The sequence below is a fragment of the Aptenodytes forsteri genome, unplaced genomic scaffold (assembly GCF_000699145.1).
Source record: "Aptenodytes forsteri isolate BGI_AS27 unplaced genomic scaffold, ASM69914v1 Scaffold137, whole genome shotgun sequence".
Lineage (NCBI taxonomy): Eukaryota > Metazoa > Chordata > Aves > Sphenisciformes > Spheniscidae > Aptenodytes > Aptenodytes forsteri.
The window spans coordinates 4534641-4560997 of record NW_008796221.1 but is presented as its reverse complement, the minus strand read 5'-3'; the positions used below and the strand labels follow the sequence as shown (position 1 = coordinate 4560997).

The window sequence follows — 26357 nt, the reverse complement described above, 5'->3', positions numbered from 1 at the left end:
AACTCACGTATACAAATCCATACTGATAGAAACATTAAAAACAAAACTAAATTTTAATTTAATTGTCTATTTAGCCATTCTTGCAGTAACAGCTGATGAAAATATTTTAAAATCTGAATAAATATAATCACATTTTAAGACAGCTATTGACTGGTTTAAAACAAAAAAAATATTACTACTCTTTGGTAAAGTCTTTCCATAAAACTCTATCTAGGATGATGAAGTGATAGATGTGAGTGGAAGGCTGAGAGAACATACAGCAATTCTACCTTTCCATTAGAAGTTTGCAATTGTGAAACAAATCAGGTCTGCTGACCTGACAGCAAGAATTATGTAAAACACTGCCACATAATTCACTATCACAGTATCATTTCTTCTGAGTTTTGTCCTGCATGTATCATTGCATGAAAACAGTGAGAAGTATGAAACGTTATTCTCTGTGTAATCATTATTCCTTTTGCAAACAGAGGTAATTATAAAAACTGAAAAATATTTAACACCTAGTTTTAACACCTCTCTATGGTTTGCAAAACAGATTTTAAAATTCAACAATACAAAAATTTCTGGAACATTTTACAATTTTCCTAAATATCTAGTCCTATTAAATCATTCCTTAATACTTATATGGCTTCAGATGTATATGAAAACACCCACAATTCATGCAGCCTTTTGCACTGCCCGAAGGATGTATGTGGGCCTTCAAGTATATAAAACAATGTCCAGAAGTAAGTTTTTTGCACTAAACAAAATATTTGCTTTTTTGACATGTTAACAGCATAACACTCAGTGATGAAGAATTTAAATACAGGTAAACATATGTTTCTAAGAATAGTTTAGGTAAACAAGTGCCTTATAAGTCTGCCTCTCTGCAGATAGCTTTTGGCATACTTGTGCTTCAACGGGTCAAAAATAATTAGAAACTTGGGACAGTTTCTTCCCATCACAGCCAGGAGAGAGAACACCCTACAGAGGCAATCAGTCAAAGACACCGAAGTCAAGTTAATAAACTGGGGGTTGAGAAGTTATTTTAGTAAAATCTACGTGTTGCAAGAATAACAATACTATATATGTAAAAGCCATGTTATTTTGGTCACTACAGCACTGTCATAACTAATTATAGCAATACACCAGCATATGTTACAGATACCAACAGCGGTAGCATATTCTCTGAGTATATATACTTCACAAGATATTTTCTACTGTCCTAAGCCACAACAGGAGCAGTTTTGGAAATAATCGATTACCGTTTCTGTACACGTTACTCCCTGATTCATGTCAGCAACATATTCATTTACAGGTTGTGGACAACCAGGTAACAACGTGCTTAGTTAAATGCATTTTAAAAACTGATGTCATCCTATGATGAATGTTAAGTTCTTCATGATACAGTAAGTATTTCTAAATAGTAGTAACAAGAAAGCATCTATGCAAAATTAGCAGTTTGAGAAAAATTATGTACTTTTGGAAAAACAATATTGGTATTTGAAAATATACAATGTGTAAGTTGCACTGCTGATAATGTAACAAAAAAACCTTGTTGTGCTATTCACTGCAGCACACACAGAAAAAATGTCTCTCTCACAGCTAGCTCGCTAGCTACATGCACTCAAGAAAGAGGGTCAGAAAAATGAGATCATTCTTCCTAAACGTCTCCTGAATGTATTGGTAATTGTAGCTGGCTAGTTCTATGTTTGTATAGGGAATTATTCCCTTTGTGAACTGGATGAATGGGAGACATCTCCAGGGGGCAAAGAAGATGATCAGAGAAGCAAAGAATTCCAATTACATCCATGACACGACAGGCTCTTGAAAGAAGTCTCCAAGTGTTTCAAGGCTTTTCAGAAAAGAAGAAAAAATAGCTTCATTGTCTAAGTACCCCTTGAAAAATCATGTAGTTGGACTTTTGGTATTTCCATTCCTTAAAAAAATAAAGATTGGAAAAGCATTTAATGTAAATTCAGTGACACCAACAGAAGTCATCTCACAGATTTAAACAGGCCCTGGAGGAAGCCTCTGGGGAACAGAGGTTAGTCTGCTTCACACCGATGGCTGTTAGTCGTCCCTTTCATGTCAGGTGCTAATTCAAACTAATCCAATTTCCTGATTAAAAATACTATTATGACTATTTACTAACCACCATGTAATGTGGTGAAGATGTGAGCCCAGCACATAGTAACATATCCTTAAAAATAATAAAGAAAAATAAAATTAATAACAACAATACCTTGGCAATGGGAAGTAGAGTTAACAGGTAAAATGTTGAATTCATGACAAAAATTACTTATATACTCCCTCATCAAAATTGCCCTCCTATGAAATTTCAGACTGGGGTTGAGAACAGATGAAGTATGCTCTGTGCCTCACTCAAAAATCCTGGGAGACTGACATTTTGGAGATAAAATTAGGAAGAAAAGAGACACTCCAGTAATAAATGGTAATTTCAGAATATTTATCTTCCACTCTGTAAACAACAGTAAGGTTACCCAAAACAGAAAAACATATTCAAACTAATAAAATACCTCTCAAAAAAATGGAAATAATGTATCGAAAAGCCACCCCTGGAATTCTTTACCTGGTAACTTATTCGTTCCCCTTATTGACTATAAAATAAACAAACAGGAAGTCTGTATGGCCCCAGACCATCCCAGTCTGGCCATTTGATTCAGATTATTATACAACATGGTGACCCCTCCTTTAGTTCAACCCCAGTAGACTAAAAGAAGGAAATGTACTGATCAGTCTTACAGGAAATTATGGTCAGAAAATAGGTAAATCATCTACTGGAGCAACAAAAGCACTGTTCTCACAGAAACAAATAAAGATTATGACATCCAAATGAACCAAAGCTTGAACCATCTTCAATATACTTCCATCAATTCAGAGCTTCAAGACCAGAAGGATTCAGAAGAACCTTTAAGCATACAGAAGTTCCCATTAATTTTTCAGGAAACTTGCCAGTATTCTTAGCGTAACATGTAGTTCATTTTAAAAGTATGCAGATATCACTACTGACCCGCTGTAGTCCCAGAGACTCTAGTTAAACAGGTAACTTATAAGCAGGCAGTAAACTTAGACCTTTTTTTTGTTTGTTTTGTGATCTAGCTTCTCCAGATGGTGACATTTTGCAAGAAATACTGGAACACAGACAACAATGGATTGTTTGAAATTAAATGCAGCCCATACTTCAGGGAAGAATTAAGTGGGGGTCTTGAAATGCTTAATCTCAAGGAAATACAAATGTTTACAAGTAAACAGATGTTTAAACAATAAATCCTTACTCACTGATGGAAGATGTTACAGATACCAAAAGAGTTATCTTAAGGAACAAATGTGTTATAACAGAAATAATTTAAAAAAAAATACAAACATGCTTTAGTGACATGTTTTTCTTTTCCCGGCTGCAGACTTCAACATTTAGTTTGAGTTTACTGTCTGGTTTTCACTATTGGTATCTGTAAGCCACTTAAACATTTGAAATATCACATATTAATAAAATTTCTTACACCAAAATGAAATAGTCACTTTCAATTGTTAAATCTGAAAATAGAAAACTTGTTCCAGGCTGGGAGAGGGGATTCTTAAAATAGCACATCTCCAGGCTTATGTAGAAGCTTCTGATTAAGAAGACATCATCACATTTGACACAGAAAGTGTTTCTTGATATGAGGAATATAGAATACCAGATATAGTCAATGTGCATACAGTGCTTTTTGGCTGTCCAAAAACATTAATCTGAAGTGATAGAACTTTGATGTTTCCTAAAGTAAATTCATATCCTTGAAATCTACTATGACAGATAACCCAAAGTTAATAGACCTGTTATTTATGATTTTTCATGTAAGTACAGTATACATTTTACCCTAATGGGAATAGACTTGCAACTTTAGCAGTGACATTAAAACAAACTTCAGTATTGACATTGTTGTACTGCAGTCACATGTTTTTATGCATTTAACAATATTTAAAAAATGAATATAAGCAACTACAAAAATTAAGGAAATCAAGAGCTAAAACGATGATATAGAGAGCCTCAGACAATGCTGAGGGCTGTGAAAGACAACGTGAAAAAGCAGCATATAACATCTCAGGCTGGTGCAGGTGAGAGAAGAAGGGGGAAAAAAGAGATTAAAAAATAAATGTAGTTGACGTTGTTAAAGGCATCAAGGCATTTTAGAACTTTTCGGAGTGAAGAAGGGGTTGTTTGTTTTGGTTTGGCTGTTTTTGTTTCTCTTACAACTAACATCAATCAAGAAAAGTTTCTTCTCTATTATTATAACTAGGACATCAGGAAGAAAACAGAGATGCAGTATTTGTGTATTTATTGCAAAATGTATAAATAAGCTATGGCTACGTGAAAAAGTAAAGCTGAAGACGGCTGTGCATCTGGACCTGAAATGAGCAGTTTTTCGTAATTCTTGTATAAATAAATCCTGTAATTAAAGATCAGGTCTTTAAAAACCTCTCAAGAACCAGAGTTAAGACTTGCATGACAATGTTTACCCTCATCGACACTGCTGAATTGCACACACCTTTACAGTAATCCGCGGGATCCTCTTGCTCCTCATCGTCGGACCCTAAAATCTCCTCCTCTGGCTCTGGTGGGGTGGGCTCCGGCAGGGGCGGGGGTGGGGGCGGGGGTGGAGGTGGAGGTGCAGAGGGAGCTTTCTGTTGAGGCTCTGGCCTGAAAATGAAAGAGAGAGCACACTTAGTACAGAGCTTCCTCACAGGGGTAAACCAACCCTTCAGAGGGGAGGAAAGAATGCCTTGGGAAATTGAAGCGCGTCTCACTTATGTTCTCACTGTCATCTTTTGTATCACCTGTGGGACCCTAGGGAGGCATGGACAGAGATGCACCTGACCAGACCAAAAGCAGGTCTTAAGTGAGTTTGGACTTACTCACTGGAACAGCTTATAAAAGATATATAATCAGATACAGACAAGCTTTTAGAATTCCCGATGAGCAAATGAGATGTTAGACCTATCTTCTCAAGCATGATTGAGAAGAAATATTTTTCAGAGAATATCAAGTTATTCAAAAGCTCCTGCCTGCTAGCTGACGGAAGAAAGATCTCATTGATACACAGCAAGAAACAATCTTCTAGTGACACTGACCCAAACCAGATGACTTAATGCACTTCTGCTCATCTGTAGCTGCTGCCAACACTATGGAAAGCTGTATCAGTCTACAAAATCCTGAAAACAGCTATTAGGAAGTAAGAAAGAAAAATTAATCTTCCTAGGTAGCCTATGATGCATGCCCAGAACACACACAGCATGCTTTAATATGCACTAACTGGAAAAAAAAAAAAAAAAGAAAAAAACAAACAAAAAACCACCAAAACCCAACACCGCCAAGAGGTGTTTTTCTGACTGTCTTGCATCTCCAGTTTAGAAAAGACAAAAAAAATGAAATATGTTTTATATCCTATTCTGAGAAAGGCTGTACTTGGTGTTTCTAAACACCTACAAATTACTCGCATTTCGAAATTCTGACAATTTTCAATAAACAGAAAAAATGAAATCCATGGTTGAAGCATACCTGTTTGTCAAATAATTAAGAAAGCCTTCTCCAAACAGGTTGACGCTGTTATTTTTTGTATTCATACTTCATGCAAATAAAAAATACATACTTGCCAAATAATATACTTGCAAAATACATTTGCAAAGTAACTTAAAGCATTTGTGCCATCAAAAGCTGCTATAATTTGCATTTATATCTACTTCAAATCTAAGCCATCTGAAAAACACCATATTAACAGTACTTTGTCATTCATACAATAAAAAAATAGAAATCTGGAATTTGCTAATGTTTCAGCTCCTAAAATTTAGATTCAAATACTTCCTTGATCATGAGTAAAAACCGTATTTATGTCTATCCCACTCCTATAGTCTTCCTACTTATAATTCCCACCACCACTTTTCCTTTTTACACACTGCAATTGTTCAAGACAGACAGAGCATTTGGAGTTGAAGAGTACACAGTTGGTCAAAAATAAATTCCACTGGCGACATGCACCGCCTGCACAGCAGCTGCTATTATGCCTTTGCTTTAAAGGACATCACTGGAAGTTGCATGCACACCAAATTTATCTGCCTGCTACCCCTTTCAGATAATAACGTTCTTCTATTCGTTCAGTAAATGGTCAGATTTAAAAAGGAATATTTGGAACTAATTTATTAATGGCTTAAGTTATGATGAGAAATCTACCCAAATAAATAAATTTATATAATTTTTAACCACATAAAGCTTAGGACAGAATAGAAGAGAGAGAAGGGATCCATTTGTAGGATAAACAATAAACATGTTTGCACATGCTCCTACTTAGGTAAATTATGCTTTTTTTTGCCTTTATCTTTCCTCTTTTGTTCCCAACAGATGCCTCTATATTGTACATTGCAAGGAAAGTAAACCGATACAGCAAACGGAAGGTACAGCACATTCTCTGACCAGTTAATCTTACCACGCATTAGATTAATGGCCCTCCAATAGCCTGGTTTCATGGTGTCAGCAAGCTGACCGCCCCCACGCCCATCTAATGTTGGCAGAAAGCTTTAATCAAACAAATCATAGTATAAGGATCTACATTACAAACCTTGAAACATCATCTGTTGGGCACAAGGCCATTTTGGATACACAGATCAAGAACTATGAACACTGAAAAATTAATAATGCTAATGATAAGCAAGAAAAATAAAGCACAGTAAAATAGCCTGCACTTTGTAAATCTATCTGAAAGCAGCGTGCCAGGTAACACAGGCACATCCATCAGTGCTTGGACTCCTTATTTTAGACAGTACCATCACTTTACTTGGTTTTGACCACAAGTTTCCATGTTATTATTTTGGTCACATAAGATGGTACAAATATAGCAAAACGTAGGGTAGGTTAGGGCAATGCGGTACAGGGGTCCTAAGTTCAAAAATCCATTGAAGTTGTGCCGATTTTGTCTTTTAAGATAAGTTATTTAAGATAATAACTACTTGCTCTATTTCATCACATGATAATACTTTAAAGAGAACTAGAAGCGTTTCTGGAATTGAGATTCACACATTTTGTTGCTCATTTTGAAATAAACATCAAGGAATACCAAGAATCTCCCTCCAAGAGAGGGAGGAAGTGTACAACCCAAGATTTCAAAAAAGCCAGTATTTTAATTTATTCCTAGGGAAATAGATTAAGAAAATAGAGCTGCTTCTGAGTCCTTCTCAAGCTGCTATATTTGATTTTGTTTTGAAAAGAATTATTTTTTTCCTGTCTCCAATCCTAGTTGTATTTGGTATTGAGGAGTGTTTTCTTATTGTCCTTTGTGGACATCAGGAAGGAAAGAAAGATAATACTGTACTTCCTTCTGAAGTTATTTATGATTTTATCTGCGAATAACAAAACACTGATTTAAACTGAGGAAGATCTTTGATTTGTCCTTTTAGCTTTGCTTGCACCTTTTGAAGCAATCAAATATTAGTACATGAAGAAGGGTGAAGGAAAGAAATGCTGCTGAGTTACATCAGTCTGACTGCTAATTCTGCATTACTGGCTTATTTTGCCATTTTTTGCTTCAGTTTAGAATTCTTAGCATGGGATTCTTAGCCTTGTTCTTTGGGTTTGCTCACTTTTACATTTCTGGGGTATACATAAAGATCAAGTCTTCAACACTTGACTTGGCTGCTTAAATTCTGCCTACAAGTTGAATAACTCATGCTGGCATCACCAATGCTTGCTCTTCTGCCAACATACAATTTCACAGTGTTACGAAGGACATCAGTCGATGAGAGAACTCCAGTTTTGCTATTTCTTAGTCACCCTTTTCTTGACTTGGAAAGATATACTATGATCAATATTTCAACAATATAATCCTTTGAGATATATGGCATGAATATATACGCTATTCAGCTTAGATTTCATTTTTCCAGTATAGAGTTTGTTAAAATGTGAATTACTTTTTTTCTTCAAAGTGGACTCTAAAACATCTTTGGCATTAAAAATCCAGCCATTAAGAAAGCTCTGAGTAATAAACATGTATGCTAACTTCCATTTCCTTTTCAGAAACATAATTGTCAAAAACTATCATAACATAACAAGCTATTCAACAACTGCATTATTTCACTAATAATAATTTCACTAAGAGTTATTACTCTTTCTTATTTCCTAAAACGTTGTATGCAATGATATGCATTAGGTAACACACGCATGCAGAGGCATATACTAAATCTGTTTCTCTTTTTTCTGAAGTAATCACTTGGTAGTCTGTGGTCTACCACTACTAGGTTATTCATCACCATCCAAGCATAAACACTTAATTAATAGAAGAAGATGACACACCATTTCTAGACTCACAGTATTCTGTCAGTAGGTATGCAGAGAACTGACCATCTCCACAGTCTACCCACAGTCTACAATGACAAACATTATAACTGTATTGAAAGAAGCACTACAAGCAATTAACAAACACTAGCCAGGATGTTTTATCTTTTAATTATTCTCTTTTAAATGGACAAAAATAAATTTACAGCAAAGTTCAATCAAAATACAATGAAATCCTATTTTTAACCTGCTCTTAGAGGGAATGCTTAGTAAAAGACAAAAGAAAAGCTGAAGCATTTCTCCTCTACAGTGAACTTGAAACAAAATACGCCAAAACACTGCATGGAGTCTTACAGAAAATCAATTGCCCACTTTAAGAAATGTAAAATTACTGATAACTTAATTTTACTGTTCTCTGTCATGGACATGTTGCTCCATGTTCCAACTGGGCAACAGCCAACACTAAAAGCAATCTCCGTAACATTAAAACCTGAAAATGCTGGGAAAAATTTTACCATGAGAAATTCAGGAAGAACTGTTTAGGTTTTTTGTTTTTGATGTTGTAGGGTTGTTTGCTATTCTTCTGTTCTGGAAAAGGTAAAACAAGAGCAGCGAGGGTGATTAAAAACACGAAATGCCTTCCATATGGGAAGTATCTGAACATACCAGAACTCTTCAGCCAGGAAAACAGACAGCGGATATCTATAAAATCTTGAGAGGCACAGAGAAAGCGAATAGGAAATGACTGTTCACTGCCTCTCCCCACACAAATTGAGCCAAGCTGACAAAAAATCTAAAGAAAAGAAAATTACTCATGCAACATGCTGTTAAAAACTAAAACCACCTTTCTTCCTCGGATATCACGGATAAGAGAAGTTAGCTACGTTCAAATAGGGCTCAGAAAAACTCATGGAAGAAAAATCGACTGATAGCTAATACAAAACCACCTTTGACTCACGAAGCTCATCAGCCTGAGATTGCTGGATTTGGGAAAGTATTCAGCACATCGAGGCCCAACCCTGCACTCTTCCCTAGGCAACTGCTCCTGGCCAGAGGGAATGTACATGCACCTCGGGAATGTACATGCACCTCGGGTCTGACCTCATGCAGTCACTTCATCTTCAGACATTCCTTCCTTTTCCTCAACAAATGAATGACTTCCATTACTAAAAACCAAAACAGACTTCAGGCCTCTTTATCCAAAACCCTCATAGACAAAAAATATGTTTTTATTGTTATTATCAAGTAATGGATAAGAATGCATTGCAGGCAAGATTGCTATACAACAAGATTACTTGAAGAAATCCTCGTGTTATTCTCCATGGGGAACAGGCATATAACAGGAGGAATCCTCTGTGAACACTGTACTGTAGGCATGGTGAACTACTGAATTTATTAACTTAAAGACTACTTTTAGGTAAACAGAACTTTACCTAAAACCTGCACCTGATTCTCCTACCTTTAGGAGAGCATTGTCTCAGAAGGAAAACAGACTGAGTCAAATGAAAAAAAATTGGAAGGGAGGCAGAAATCAGTGGGGTTAAGCTAAGTACCACCTCAATCTGAGGGGAAAACAAAACTCTCTTTAAGATTTTCAGATTAAGACATCCAGAGAAATTTTTTGCTAATAGAAAATGCAGTTAAAAGGAAGTTAAACAACTCCTTCATATATTTAATAAAATAAAATTTGAAATAAACTGTATTCTAACAATGTTATGAACCTCCTGACATGTCCACAGAGGCTCTTTGGGGAATTTCAAATTGAAGAGAAAAAAAAAGGAGGCAGGGGGAGGGTAAACATCAGAAGAAATGTGCTATAAACCTCCTAACACTGAGATGTGAGCTTTAAGAAATCTACGAGTGGGTGTGGGTCCATCTGGAAGGAGCTCCAGCTATGCTTCCCTCCAGCTCCAGACGGCAAAATCTTTCATGCTTCCAGGCAAGGCTCTCAGGTGCTGTAGAGCTTAAAGTCTGAAATCTCTATACACAAGTTTCTTCCAGCTGTTGTTAATTGCTTAAGGACTCAGTTATTTGGATCTCTTTCTCATTTGTTCAAATGGTGTCTGCTTTACTAGTTGAACTTTTGCCTGTTCTTTTTCCCAAATGCAAATTTAGCTTAATTAGACAGGTGCCTTGTAACAGCGAGTTCTCTGAACCCAAGGCAGCCTTAAATGAAGGCTTTCTAAATAGATCCACACACATACAACAAGCAACAAAAACACAAGAAAGATCAAAACAACCCCAAAGTTCTTGCTCAAGGAACAAAATGATGTTGCATATTTCAAGTAAGATTTTAAATTGGTTATAATTCTGAATAATTTTAAATTTTAATAGCTATGATAAATTTTTTGTAATGTAATATTATAATTATTTTTAATTATGCCAGAGGTCATCTTACTGTTTTTAGAAACAAACTCTATAAATCCAGAAGGAAACTGATCATAAGGAGACATGTTTTTCACTAACTCCAAGAAATTGTTAATGTGAACCTCCAGAGACAGCTTTGCTTTACATGAAAAGCGCTATTTGTGTTCTTATACTGGTGTAAAACTATACTACAATTTCCAATTCTAGAAAATCCATGCATAAAAAGAGAGACTGCTGGCATGTCACAAGCATGAAACAGTTTCTACATCTGGTCATTATCAAACAAAATTATCACTCCTCCTGGGACTGTTAACATTCCTTCGAAAGATACCATCATACTGTCAAACATCAGTCAAAGCACCAGTGGAAACCCCTCCTGGAACAGAGCAGGCTGAGACACGGTAGCTTCTGTAACCTCAAACAAACAGCAGGACAGTGAATGAATTTTTCATTCCCACCTTGCCTACTAGCCTTTTGGAGGCAACCTTGGGCTTCAATGTATACCCAAAGTCAAAGTAAAATGCTGAGGAACTCTGCCTTCTTCCGTTCAAAACAACGGGTACTATAAATAAATACCATTTCAAGCATCTAGTACTGCAGTCTTATCATGCCACCACCCCAATACACCAGCAGAGCACTGGTGCGAAGAGAGATCCTTCTCATTTTCCGCTCCTCACCACAGAGCTTCTCCCTTGCCTCAGTGCTGGATCTAGCGATTACACAGCCACGACGGATAACGAATCCATGAACTGGGCTCCCTCACTCTGCAGCCACATCGGAGGCAAGGCGAGCAGGAGGAGCACATCGCCAAGGGCAGAGCTGAGGGGAACCAGTAGCAGCCTACCATTGTACCAAATGACATGTAACAGGTTTGTGGACATTACAGGAGGTAGCTCTTTTGGGCTTTCTCTGACGCAGAGTTACACCAAGTTCCCAGAAGTAACTGGTTTCAAGCTCTGAAAGTCAGTCCCAAATGAAATTTTGTTCTCAAACACATGCAATTCTGTTAAAATGTTCTTAAGACAGCAAACCAGAAGCCAAATCTATCCAGGAAGCCTCAACCTTAACTGAACTTGCCAAGGTATTATGTTTTCCTCCTCAAATACTGTTTTTCTTGCAGAGTTCTACTTTCCAGACCAGTCATCCATTACAGACTTGCAGAGGAAAAAAAGTCAACAGTTAAAAAAGAAAAAACAGACACAGCTGGTGACACAAAAACAAAATACCTAGATATACACTCAGCAGCTTGCACTTTACCCGTATTTCTAGTCACCAGTGAAAAGTTGTACAGGCTGAGAAAGTTATAAAAAAAAACCCCAAACAAAACAAAACACAAATTCCTAAAAGCCAAAGAGGAGAAACACAGCTGTCATAACTCTGTGGAATAGGTACTGATCGATGGAGAATACAAAGTTTCTTATATATGCATCCTAACACGCCAAAATGAAACCTCCACCTGAAGTAAGTCAGATAAAGAATATTGCTCCAATGCAATGATAAAAACCTAGTTAAAAAGCAAGCCAGTCTCATAAACCACATATGAAGCTTCACCTTCTCCAAATCCTCTTGCAACAAGAGTCCCTTCTCACGCTGCCCGGCTCCTTCCTCAGTCTCCCTGAGTATGCACCTCCATTTCTGACCAATTAGACCACCTGACAGAAAACACTGGCACGCGGTAACGACGCAGCCACTATTTGCTTTGACTTCTTTTTCCTCTTACTATGGTTAAGCTGTGTGATGGATTACTTTTAACAGAATGACTCACAAGTGTAGAAATGGAAATTAATTTTTTACTTTCTTTTTGGTGTGTTACGTTGTAGTATTTAATTTCTGACTTTCTCTTTGGCATGTTAAATTATAGTGTTTCTAGTCTATTAATAAGGTATAATCAGAAAACATGCTGTTGTTGCTTCAGTATCTTACAGTGGCCACTAGCAACAGATTTGGGGAGGGGGAAGAAGTACCCTCTGCTCTCCAACAGCCCTATCTGCCCCTGGAAAAGTTAGTAGATTTAACTTAATTTGTCATCAAAACCCCTTAAGTCAACAACCCTCTGAAGTCAAAGATGGACTCAAATATGAATTTGTAACTAAATTATGAAACATGGGATTTAGTCTTTGTTTATCAGTACAAGCCAACAACTTCCTTAGAGTTAATAAAAAAATTCATACACTACAAGGAAGTATATATTCCATTTATATGTGTTAGAAACCATACGAAGGCAACTGTGATAATCTGAAGCAAAATGAACAGGAGAAAATCAACAAATGCAGTGTTTCACACCCCTTTTTACCTATTTAACAGCCTAGTAGAAAAGATTTCATAGAAACAGTGAAATTGTAACCCTTCACCTAATATCAAATGCAGTCAGCAGCAGAGTACCTCTTGCTTCCCCCCCCCCCCGAAAAAAAAGCACCCTGGTAAAATGTAATCCTGACTTCACATGATCATCTCAATGCAAAAAAGCATTTTTCATCTCCATGCTTAGTTAATGTTTGGAAGACCCAGTCATCCTGTTAGTGCAAACGCATCATGCTCTGGATTGTATCTGGGAACTCAATTCTACAGGCAATGAGAAAAGGGTAAGCAGACAAGCATTTTGGATGGGACAAACACTGAGGTACGTAACTGGCAGCGGAAAAAAAAGAGCCTGAAGGAACAAGGTTGCATGACTAAGTCAGCAATTAGAGGAGCCTCTCCGTCTGCAGCAAATACAAAGCATCACTGCAGTGATAAATTCTGAATGCCATAGTTGGAACTCTATTGATACCAAACTTCACCTCGTTAACCTTGCTTTCGAGAAGCTGGAACGAGCATTTTACATGAACTCTTTACATTAACAATCTAACTCCTTTTCACTAACAGACTTTCTTTCAAAATGAAGGATTGATCTCAATCCTTCTAAAAACACAACCCCCCCCCTCCCAGACTTCCAAATGCTGGTAACATCTCCTCCATGTAACTTTACAAGAATTTTAACAAATCTCTTCACAATTCCTACCAGCATTTTCTGAAAGCACCTATGCTTGCATTGCAGTATCAGAAACAATAAAAACAAGCTAAACAAGAGCAACTTAAAACTTTTTATCTTAAATATTAGACGTAAGTTGCAAATATGCCTATCATTCAAAAACATTTTGCCAGTGTTCAAAAGTTACTAAAATTCTTCCATTGTGTGGCCATAAGTACAATATATGAAATGGCTGCTTTGAGTTTCTCTCTATATATTGCTCGTTCATGTTAATTTAAGCATCCATTTTCATAACAGAAATACATAAAAGACGCAAAGAGTTTGCAAAGTCCAGCAGCAGTCAAAAGCGAGGAAATGGCAAAATTACAGACACGTGTTTTTCACGAAAACTCATTCTCACCCAAATACAGATAAATAGCGAGCAGCTGGTTTTAAATATGCCATATTTTAAAATACGGCCTCAAATACTTAAATATACCTGGAGGCAAACAAAATTTTAGCATCTGTTCTTTTATACCTAGTATTATATATCTATATTATATATATAGTGTATATATTATAAGCAAGAAGATAATTTTGAAACCTGGACACTGACCATGGCTAAGCCAGGACCAAGAAATGAGCTGCTAGTAAGCACAAACATGGCATATTTTTGCTGGTCTGCTTAGATCTGCACGCTGGCTTTGCTGAGCTTTCCTGCATCTCAGAGACAGTTTTTAGAGCAGTTTCACAGAAGTGAAAAGGAATCAAGAACATGGTCACTCCTTAGCTCTGAATTACAGTCCAGAAGAGACTGGCTTTTCATCTCCAATATGAGGACTTTCACACTGTAATAAGACTTACTCAGTGAGGCCGCCTTCATCTTCTTCTCAGGTAATATACCGTGCAACTCATGACCCTTTACTTGATCTTTTTGCCTTCTTGTCTTCATAGAGGCAGTAGCAATTATTACTGTTCAGACACATGGAAACACTTTTTATTTGAATAATTGTTTGATAAATTGATCTAGAAGAAAAGAGTAACTTAAGTTCCTGAGAAAAAAAAAGTATCTTTTTTAATGTGCCTAGATCACTGAATATTTTTTTCACTTTACTTTGCACATTTTTAAATGCAAAATTTACAGCTGATCTCTTGCCCAACCTCCTTATAGAACATGGCATCTTTTACTTATTTTATGCAAATTTCACGACATATTTCCAAAAGATGCTGCATTCAGTGTCCTCTCCTGTCGCATGTTCCCTCAGTACAGAGGTCATTATTCTTCAGTCCGTAGGATTCCTCCATGTGCCGTGTTGCCTATTCAACATTCCCAGGGAAATGCCTCTCAATCTCTTAGTCCCATCAACCATTTGTCTTGTGGGTTGCAGAGCCCATTTTGGAACTCTCCCATTTTTTTGGAAGCTTGCAAGTGAAGGTCCTTTCATTTGACTGGATCTTCAACAAGCAGCAGCCGTTTCAGGGGAGTTAGGGAAGTCACTTCAGTATTTTAGAGCCCTGTCCAGCTGGTTCAGCTGGCTTGGATGAGGCAGTTTTGGATACCAAATACTGTGACAATTCCTGCTGAGGTTTTCAGAATCTCTTTTGTGTCAGCAAGTCTGAGAATAAGGGTTATCAGACCATCTGACTCATCCCAGCCTTGGCATGCTTTACCTCACAGCATGGATGCTGGATGACTCACTTATTGGAATATTCCTACTTCTAACAGCAAGAGAGTCTCATCCATGGTGGAAAAGCACTCAAGGAATCCCAGCTGTCGTGGTATCCCAGATGAATTTTCTCCCTTGTAGAGAAGATGCAGCTGTAAAGATGCACCTGCCTCCTAGAGTGAGCTCTTTCCATATCCTATGCCTTGATACCAGAACGCTGTGACTGAAGCTTCCCCTACTAGGTCAGTAAACCGTACGCCTCAGGAAAGGAAGCTCATCTTGTAAAGGTAAATTCTTGAACACAGTTTACAACAGAAAGTGGACAGCAACTATTACTACCTCCACTATCGCCTCCAGTTCACGTCTTTTCCATGAGTCACCCCACCTCAGGGTTTCTCAGGGAAGGACAATGGTGTCTGCACCTGATCACTGCACAGAGCTGTTTGCAAAACTGAAGAACTTTCCGATTCCACGTTTCAAAAGTCAAATGTCCAGGATAATTAGCATGGCACAGTAAAGGTCAGAAACATCCTGGTGCTGAGTCCTAATGACAGTAAAGGACAGTGACATCATGACTTCAAACCCATGACATACTACAAGCAGTAACTGAGGCCCAAGGAACATTATAAGTTTACTGCTGCTGAAAATGGAAACGTTAAGGTGTTATGGTGGTGGCAAAGCTTCTGATCTGACTGGTGCTAAAACTAAGACACACTACATATGTTTGCAATGTATTGCCTTGACTTTCGCTGAGTCAGTGCCAAAGCCAGCTAAAGTCTACTCTGGCATTGGCTCAGTTATCTGACAAGCCTCAGAGAAGTCTTCAAGAAGCTATGTAGACTATCAGCAATAATGGATAGAAAAGAGCTGAAGGAAACTCAGAGCTGAACCACTGTGTTTCAAGAGAAGAAGCTGAGAGGAACTGAAAACGTACCAGGCTCATCTCACCTTATGTACCTATAGTTACTGCAGAGGCAAAGTTGTTTTTCTACTCCTGAATGAAGATGTGTATATGCAGTCAGTGCCACTGTGCACACGGGCTATCACTTAGAGCTTTGATTTGCTAAACCTCTGAAAAGATGATAGCTGAAACACATGCTGATTGCAGGATGGGATGGCGATATTCCACTATTAAGTGAGACATCTGTAAATCATCAGCATGACAAGGCAGCCAAACCTTGGGACAGCTGTAAAATGCCTTCAAGCTTAATCCTGATTGATAGTGCGGGTACCAGACATAGGGAAGAGGCAATATTCCTCTGCGAACATTTTATCTACTTGAATTTCTACAAGAGTCCCAGTTAGGATAAATCAGTTCCCTTTAGACATTTGATGAATTCCTGCTAGGCAACACCAGATACAGACTAACTGTATAGTGCTAGGGTTGGGAAAGAAAGATGATGATTCATTGAGATGAACGGAGCCCTTCACACTTCTGAAGAATACTGCTTCCAGCCAGGTTCATCTTCTCAGAAGGTTCTGACTTCTCAGAACATCCCACTTCACCGAGGTGGAGCAAGTACTTTGCAGTGTAGGAGGCACAGAGAAATGCAAAGAGGTGAGCAAAGCTTCATCCTAGTCCCATCAAAGATAAAAGAGAAACTGCAGGCTTTAGAAATCCCTTCCCTTAATGACTCCTGGTACCCAAAAGAAAATGTAGCATTTCTAGAAAGCTCCCCAGCATCTTTAAATCTTGCCTTCCTCACTCCTAACTTTTTCATTAATAACAAAGGAAAATACCTGAGGATCTCATCAATGTAGATACAGATTTAATTCTCCAGAAATATAACTTCTAGGGAAGTATAAGAAGCACCCTTTTTTTGTTTATCTTAAACACAACCTTCACTTTCTTCACTTCACCATACATCACCTGATGTCCCAGTCTATCTCTGTCAGCACTCTTCACAAGTACATGGAAGACAGTTTGTAAAATAATGTCCATAATTCTTCCAATTTCATCTGAATTCCCCTTAGGTATCTATGTATCAGCTACAACCATTTCTTGAACAAATAAGGATGACACCTAATACACAAATGGCAAGCAAAAACATACAGGGAGGAGAAATTGTGCAGAACTACTGGAAGGTCTTCAGCAAATAAGGGGCATGAGGGGCCTGGCTTCCTCACCATTCTCAGTGACAGAGGGGGTAAAATAAAAATACAGGAGTTAGTGTCAGAGCTCTCCCCACCCCTATGAGCATGCAAAAAGTAGAAAAAGGTATACTAAGTACCACTGAAAGATAACAGAGGGTTGAAAGAGCAAACAAGCGAGGATAATCTTTTGAAAACCCAGAGAAAATAAAGAAAACCAGAGGGATAGGATCACCATAAAAAAAGAAAAACATTTTTCTGGAAGTCCTCAAAGACCTTCATGAAAATGATTTTAAAAGAGTTCAGAAGGTGAAAACTAGACTGAAAAGGCTAGGAGACTAAGCCAAAACTCAGTCTATTTTGTCCCTGTTTTGCCCCAGTACAAAACTTCCTTTGTCCTCAGTACAGAAGACTCCTTGCTATTTCCATGCAAATATAGTGGTAATAATTGCGTATATATTTAACAGTGCTGTTCTGTAATTTTAGATAAAAATAAAAATTAATTTTCTATTGCAAACAGCAAACAATAAGTTTCAATTTCCATTGTTATACAGATCTACTTTTCAACAGATTTATAAAAAATGTTAAATGTTTTTGTGCCTTGAAATACACTTCCTATCTAAAAATGTAGGTCTGCATCTCTTCCCTTGCATAAAAATACCAACCACAGCACAGCATCAGCCCTTCTCCCAGTGCCACCGCATTGCCATGGAAACTGGGCCTGATTTCTAGTGCCAATATAGGTTCCATGTAAGCAGGAAAAGAGCTTAAGTAATATTTATATAATATGCAACAGAGAACATATATACAACATTTATAATTTCATTGGAGGCCTGCAGACTGGCTGAAGTGGCTTAAAGAATTCTCAGACTGTTTCTATCAGACATTCAAAGTATATTTATATTACTAGCCTCAAAATCATAGCATAGGAAGTACATACATCTGTGGAATTCAGTATATTCTTTTCTCCCTCTTGTTTTCAATCAAAAAGACAGACAAGCTCCATACTTCATAAGTAAAGAAAATCATGTGTTCTTGAATTGTACTGTGGAAAAACTAGAATTTAATTTATTCCTTTAAGAGTGAGACAACCCCTTTGCCTTATTCTCAAAAAGCCATCATATAAGACTAAAAGGCTTTTTTGTAACAGATTTTGAAACAAAGGAAAGCCAACGTAACCTTCAGTATTCCCCTTCTTTTAATAGGATGGCATGTCTTTCTTCTCTTCCCCCCTGCCACCTTCAAACAAATTTCCTGTAAAAATACTGCAGTAAAAATACTGCCCTGCAATTCTGGTGGGTTTTGGGGTTTTTTTTCTGAATACAAGCTGTGTATGCCCACACAGTTAGCCTTCGAAATGCAAAGAGGTGAGCAAAGCTTCATCCTAGTCCCATCAAAGATAAAAGAGAAACTGCAGGCTTTAGAAATCCCTTCCCTTAATGACTCCTGGTACCCAAAAGAAAATGTAGCATTTCTAGAAAGCTCCCCAGCATCTTTAAATCTTGCCTTCCTCACTCCTAACTTTTTCATTAATAACAAAGGAAAATACCTGAGGATCTCATCAATGTAGATACAGATTTAATTCTCCAGAAATATAACTTCTAGGGAAGTATAAGAAGCACCCTTTTTTTGTTTATCTTAAACACAACCTTCACTTTCTTCACTTCACCATATATCACCTGATGTCCCAGTCTATCTCTGTCAGCACTCTTCACAAGTACATGGAAGACAGTTTGTAAAATAATGTCCATAATTCTTCCAATTTCATCTGAATTCCCCTTAGGTATCTATGTATCAGCTACAACCATTTCTTGAACAAATAAGGATGACACCTAATACACAAATGGCAAGCAAAAACATACAGGGAGGAGAAATTGTGCAGAACTACTGGAAGGTCTTCAGCAAATAAGGGGCATGAGGGGCCTGGCTTCCTCACCATTCTCAGTGACAGAGGGGGTAAAATAAAAATACAGGAGTTAGTGTCAGAGCTCTCCCCACCCCTATGAGCATGCAAAAAGTAGAAAAAGGTATACTAAGTACCACTGAAAGATAACAGAGGGTTGAAAGAGCAAACAAGCGAGGATAATCTTTTGAAAACCCAGAGAAAATAAAGAAAACCAGAGGGATAGGATCACCATAAAAAAAGAAAAACATTTTTCTGGAAGTCCTCGAAGACCTTCATGAAAATGATTTTAAAAGAGTTCAGAAGGTGAAAACTAGACTGAAAAGGCTAGGAGACTAAGCCAAAACTCAGTCTATTTTGTCCCTGTTTTGCCCCAGTACAAAACTTCCTTTGTCCTCAGTACAGAAGACTCCTTGCTATTTCCATGCAAATATAGTGGTAATAATTGCGTATATATTTAACAGTGCTGTTCTGTAATTTTAGATAAAAATAAAAATTAATTTTCTATTGCAAACAGCAAACAATAAGTTTCAATTTCCATTGTTATACAGATCTACTTTTCAACAGATTTATAAAAAATGTTAAATGTTTTTGTGCCTTGAAATACACTTCCTATCTAAAAATGTAGGTCTGCATCTCTTCCCTTGCATAAAAATACCAACCACAGCACAGCATCAGCCCTTCTCCCAGTGCCACCGCATTGCCATGGAAACTGGGCCTGATTTCTAGTGCCAATATAGGTTCCATGTAAGCAGGAAAAGAGCTTAAGTAATATTTATATAATATGCAACAGAGAACATATATACAACATTTATAATTTCATTGGAGGCCTGCAGACTGGCTGAAGTGGCTTAAAGAATTCTCAGACTGTTTCTATCAGACATTCAAAGTATATTTATATTACTAGCCTCAAAATCATAGCATAGGAAGTACATACATCTGTGGAATTCAGTATATTCTTTTCTCCCTCTTGTTTTCAATCAAAAAGACAGACAAGCTCCATACTTCATAAGTAAAGAAAATCATGTGTTCTTGAATTGTACTGTGGAAAAACTAGAATTTAATTTATTCCTTTAAGAGTGAGACAACCCCTTTGCCTTATTCTCAAAAAGCCATCATATAAGACTAAAAGGCTTTTTTGTAACAGATTTTGAAACAAAGGAAAGCCAACGTAACCTTCAGTATTCCCCTTCTTTTAATAGGATGGCATGTCTTTCTTCTCTTCCCCCCTGCCACCTTCAAACAAATTTCCTGTAAAAATACTGCAGTAAAAATACTGCCCTGCAATTCTGGTGGGTTTTGGGGTTTTTTTTCTGAATACAAGCTGTGTATGCCCACACAGTTAGCCTTCACTGAATCACAGAAAGGTTGAGGTTGGAAGGAACCTCTGGAGGTCATATGGTCTAACCCCCTTGCGGCTCCAGCAGGGCCACCTAGAGCTAGTTGCCCAGGACCGTGTCCAGATGGCTTATTTTGAATATCTCCAAGGATGGAGACTCCACTACCTCTCTGGGCAACGAACCCATGCCAGTGCTCAGCTTTCAACACCAGGCATGAGATCAGGAGACGCATTCAAACTTCTAAAGGGCAAACAACCCACTGGTTAATGCCCCAAATATGTTTTCGATACCAAAACAACTTTATTAGACAGCTTACGGTAAAATGACAGAATGGAAAATACCTTTCAAGTCTATTTAAAGGGGTGGTAAATGCTGCAGAGACTCTTACACATAGAAGAAAAAAAAAAAAAAGTCTAATTTCCCTCACCTCCGTTAGACTTTCTCAGAACACTTTTTCAAAGGTAACATGTTTTGAAAAGAGCTACTGGTCTTAAGTATTTTTTTTTGTCTGGAAGAATTTCGGACTAGAAATATGAGAGTGGGAGACACAGACACACACACACACACACTCTCTACATGTAGACAGCCTGGGAAAGACTGTTCAAAGCCAGGTTCAAATCCCTGACCTGAATGATCTGAGACATAATTCTTACTTCAAATATCTGTAATTCTTTCCTATGCCATAAGCCAATACCCAAAGCCTATTACGAGAGTCAAGTCTTACCCTCTTTCTCACCTATACAGCCTTTCTTCCAAATACAATGTTTTAAGTTACAAACATTAACTAGAATAAATTATCTTTCTTGAGACAGAAATCCCATGGAAAAGGAGCAGACCCAAGAACTTGAGCGCAATTATATTAGGAAGGGCTCTTTTAGGACAGATCAAAGATCCACACAGGCCAGTATCCTATATTTAGAAAAACAGCCATGTGCAGATGTCCAAGGAAAAGCATAAGAGCAAGCTAAGCACAGAGGGATCCTTCCTCTCCAAAGCAGTTCCCTGGTCTTCAACACATGGCAGCTCAGAGGCCACCAGATGGGATTCCTATGTATTTAGTAACTCCCACCTGATATTTATTCCACAAATCTAACCAGTTCCCCCTTGAGCATATGGAAACTTCTAACATCCACATACTATGGCATGAAATTCCAGAGCATACTGACACCTTTTCCAAAGGATCATCTTCTTGTGTCTGTTCTGCATCTGCCATCTCATAGCTTCAACTGACATCATTTGATTCTTGTACTGAAAGTGCCTGCGAACAGTCATTCTGCAGTCACCCTCTCCCTGGCACACAATTTAATAGACATCTACTGTATCCCCCTCTGCCATCTGTTTTTCAGCCTTGAAGAGTCCTACTCAATTTTGTCTTTCCTCACAGGAAAGCTGCTCCACAATTCAAGATTCTCCCCTTCACTCTTCCCCAAACCCTGTCACGCTGTACCCTTTGTACGTAATATTCCATAGGTGATGCGTGATGGGCTTATATTTTGGCATAATGATATTTTCTACTGTGTTGTCTCCTTCTTTGTTCCTAATCATGTGTTTGCCTTTTTTAATCACTATTGAACACAAAGCTGATGCTTTTATGAAACACCTATTTCAATGGTAGTTCCCTAAATAATGATTATCACCTCAGAATCCATTATTTTATATGAAAAATTATTATTATTTTTCAATGTGTATCACTTTTAACATTTATCTAGGCTGAATCTCATTTGCCGTTTTGACATCCAAAATGCTGGTATGAATACCGTGAACTAGGCTTGATGTAGTTTTTTGACCAAGAATCACCAAGATAAAAAGGAAAAGAAGAAATGCATATGCTTCCACCAGATAATATAACCGAATAAGCTTCTTTGCATCTTCTGGAAAACAAAGAAATAGTTTTGATTGCAGAGTTTTTCTTGTTTTTAACATCCTAGGTCTATGACTAGCTCATGTAACTGCAACTCCTCAGAACTGCCTAATTATTTTCTAATGAGCGTGTGATTATGGTATGATTTATGACATCTTTGAATAGAAGTAGATTAAATCAGTAGCTCTAAAAGGAAATGACATTTCATTTTAAAATATCATTTTACAGAAAAATAATTATGTATCTCATGAAATTTAAGTAAATAAGATTTTAGAATTGTAAAGAGACCTGAAATTAAAAATATTTACCAAAGTCATACACAAAGACTCTTGCTCTGCTTTAGTTAACATCAGACAGCCCCATAAAACATATACTTTGCAAAATAATGCAGAGAAGAAATGTTCTTTAAAATAATTTTATCTTTGGCTTAAAGATACTAGCCAGGTGACATCTCTCTTGAAAAGAACATACGCAATTTATCAATACAACCTGTTACACCAAAATAGTCATCACATCTTTAAAAATTCAAGTTTAAAGAAGAAATAATTGTCACTGACAGGAAGAAAGTATCAACATGAAAATACTAGATACTACAGACTAAACTAAAAGAGGAGAATAGTGTTCATCATTACAATTCTGAAGCCATATGCCAGGAAGATAAAATGTACCTACCTAATTTAGAAAGGTGAGGAGACTATTAGAAACCTAGTAGACTTCAACTCCCTCTACAACAACGGTAGGAAAAAAGGGGCAATTCACCCATTAGGTAAGTAGTAAAAACAGGTATTTAATTTCAAATTAATGATGAGTGGTATATTAATAAATGAACAAACTTCATTAAAATAATTTTGCTTTTTATCGGTAGGGGAGAAGATTACAATTGAAACATGGGGCTATTTAAATTTCAGTGATAACTAAATGTTTACATTCCCAGAACATGAATAAAATGAACTGAACATGTTACAAAATTAAGTTTTGATGAGAAAAACAATGCTTCTTTGGAAAGAGCTGCACTAAAAATATCATCGTGACAATAGGTAAAGGTAAATTAGAATAATTTTAAAGTCAATCGCATGGGCTTCATTGTTATCTATTTGCAAAAGCCTAGAATCAGCTCAGCCAGTGCAGGCCAGGCAGCTCTGAGCTTAAAGCAGATTTTGGCTAAGCAGTCTAGAGAAGATAATAGTTGCTTCAGGCAATTTACAAATTGGTAGAAATCTTCCATGTTTGTAGAAGGACAATATATTGAAATGTTTATTAAATCTTCTAGTGTAGTATGTTTCATTTTCATTTCATTATTATGATTGCATAGGAGACCTGGCCTTTATGACGTTATTTATTTATTATTTTTCAACTGATAAGAATATATTCAAATAAAGACCCTACAAAATAGTAGCAGGCTGCAACTTAATCCAGTAACACAAAAAAAGTCATTTTCCCTTAAACTATTTCTGTACAGACACATTGCTATTCTCAGAGATGCCTGTTATTTACCTACGTCTATCATTAAATAAAAAGTAAGTAAAATATCTTTATAAATCATTAAGATCTATAAAAATGAATAATGAAGCAATTCTAGTTTGAAAGCAGCTGCTCATTTGAGCAAATGAGAACTCTAGTACTACAGTGATCTTCGAATCATAGAATCATTAAGGTTGGAAAAGACCTCTAAGATCATCTAGTCCAACCATCAACCCAACACCACCATGCCCACTAAACCACGTCCCTAAGCGCCTCATCTACACGTCTTTTAAATACTTCCAGGGATGGGGACTCAACCACTTCCCCAGGCAGCCTGTTCCAATGTTTAACCACTCTTTCAGTAAAGAAATTTTTCCTCACGTCCAATCTAAACCTCCCCTGGCGCAACTTGAGGCCATTTCCTCTCGTCCTATCGCTTGTTACTTGGGAGAAGAGACCGACACCCACCTCGCTACAACCTCCTTTCAGGGAGTTGTAGAGAGCGATGAGGTCTCCCCTGAGCCTCCTTTTCCCCAGGCTAACAACTATCTTTGTTCACATAGTCTGACATTCAGCAGGATTCTCAACTCTATCTTCCACAAAAGGTGTATCTTCCACTGCACATGGACAATGCATACACTTGTCAACAGTATTAGGAATTTTAAGATCAACTGGGCAAAAGACTAAGATCACTGTAATAAATACATAAAGACGACAAAATGAACAGGAATGAATCCTTAAGTGAAAACTGCTTTTTAAATATTACTTCGCACTTAAATTTCATGGTAAACATCAAGCAGTTTGCTCTGACTTTGCTTTAAAGTTATTTTTCTTACTGTCAGATCCCACTGGAAATAGCACCACCCTATCTTAGGTGCTAACATACGCTCAATTACATGTAGTTGAAATGGTTTCCAAAGATATTGCCTAATAATCAGATTCTTCAATGACCAGAAGCGAAATTCTTATTATGAAGTGGGTTTTAAGCTCTGTGGGTTTTGGTTTGGGTTTTTTTTCCCAATCTGCAGAGTAAAATACAAATCCAAGCTAGGAGAAAGATAGCTCTGGGAAAAACTTCCCTGTTCATCTTCAAGGCTTTGCTCACTGACAACTCCAGCCCCTCTGCACACAGTCTGCAGTTGCCCCATCCCAGTAAGAGCAGAAAACAGTCATAAGATATAAACAGGAAGATACATTCATTTATTTCCTCTATATTTTCTGACTCTGCTAAGAAAAGTATTTAGATCAGTTAAAGAAAAACAGAGACATCAGAAATGTCACTTAGCTCATGTTTTCTTGCCAGGTTTTGAATTGCGACTGAGAACTGCATTTACCACAGCCTCCACCCAAAGAAAGGCTCTTGGTTCAAGAGTGGAGATCACAGCGAAAGGACTGAATAGTAAGTCCAAAGATTTTGCCTCAGCTGAGAGGCAAAAATACCTACATTGTTTTGCCCTTTCAGCCTCTGCCCCTCCTTTTTTGCCATTTATTTCAGGCATTTATCTATGGCAAGTGTTTAATACTTAGTTATGTGATATATTATCCCTATGAAAGTAAACCACAATCTTCCTAATAAAGGAAGTGTCAGTAGTAGACAAAAATTAAACACTCCCTCCCCTTTTGCAAGGTATAGGCTGGTTAAGTTACACAAATATTTGGTTTGCTGAACAGTGTTATATTACATACAGAATTATTCTTACAGAATTAAATGCAACTGTGAATTTGACATTAATTCATCCATGTTGCAGTTACTCCAAGTTCAGACAGTTAAACGACAGAAGCAAAGATGCAACAGGTGGGCTGTGACTAAGACCACATGAGAGCAGCCAATGCCACTGTCACCAGAGGCAGAGGTTCTCCTTTGGCATCCTCTACAGCTCTATGGATTCTCTAAGTACCTTTAATGTGATACTGCTATTTAATAACTAGAGAACAGACTTATTGGTTCCTAAGTGTCCTGGTTTTGGCTGGGATAGAGTTAATTTTATTCCTAGTACCTGGTACAGTGCTGTGTTTTGGATTTAGTATGAGAATAATGTCAATAACACACTGATGTTTTAGTTGTTGTTAAGCAGCGCTTACACTAGTCAAGGACTTTTCAGCTTCCCATGCTCTGCCAGGCACACAAGAAGCTGGGAGGGGACACAGCCAGGACAGCTGACCCAAACTGGCCACAGGGATATTCCATACCATGTGATGTCATGCTCAGTATATAAGCTGGGGGGGAGTTGGCTGGGGGACAGTGATCACTGCTCAGGGACGGGACAGGTGTCAGTCGGCAGGTGGTGAGCGGTTGCATCACTTATTGACACTTAAGACAGGCCAGTCAGTCTCACGGCTGCACCTGGGAAGATCATGGAACAGATCCTCCTGGAAGCTATGCTAAGGCACATGGAGGACAGGGACGTGATTCGA

General features: G+C 37.6%; 1 protein-coding gene across 1 annotated transcript in view; it reads right to left on the bottom strand.

Moving 5' to 3' along the window:
* SRPK2 (SRSF protein kinase 2) overlaps window positions 1-26357 on the bottom strand; it is a 111699-nt gene that overhangs the window by 48871 nt on the left and 36471 nt on the right. Inside the window, exon 2 of the mRNA XM_009289049.1 lies at window positions 4530-4681. Coding sequence (XP_009287324.1) covers window positions 4530-4681 — 152 coding nt within the window. The remainder of the gene's footprint in view (window positions 1-4529; window positions 4682-26357) is intronic.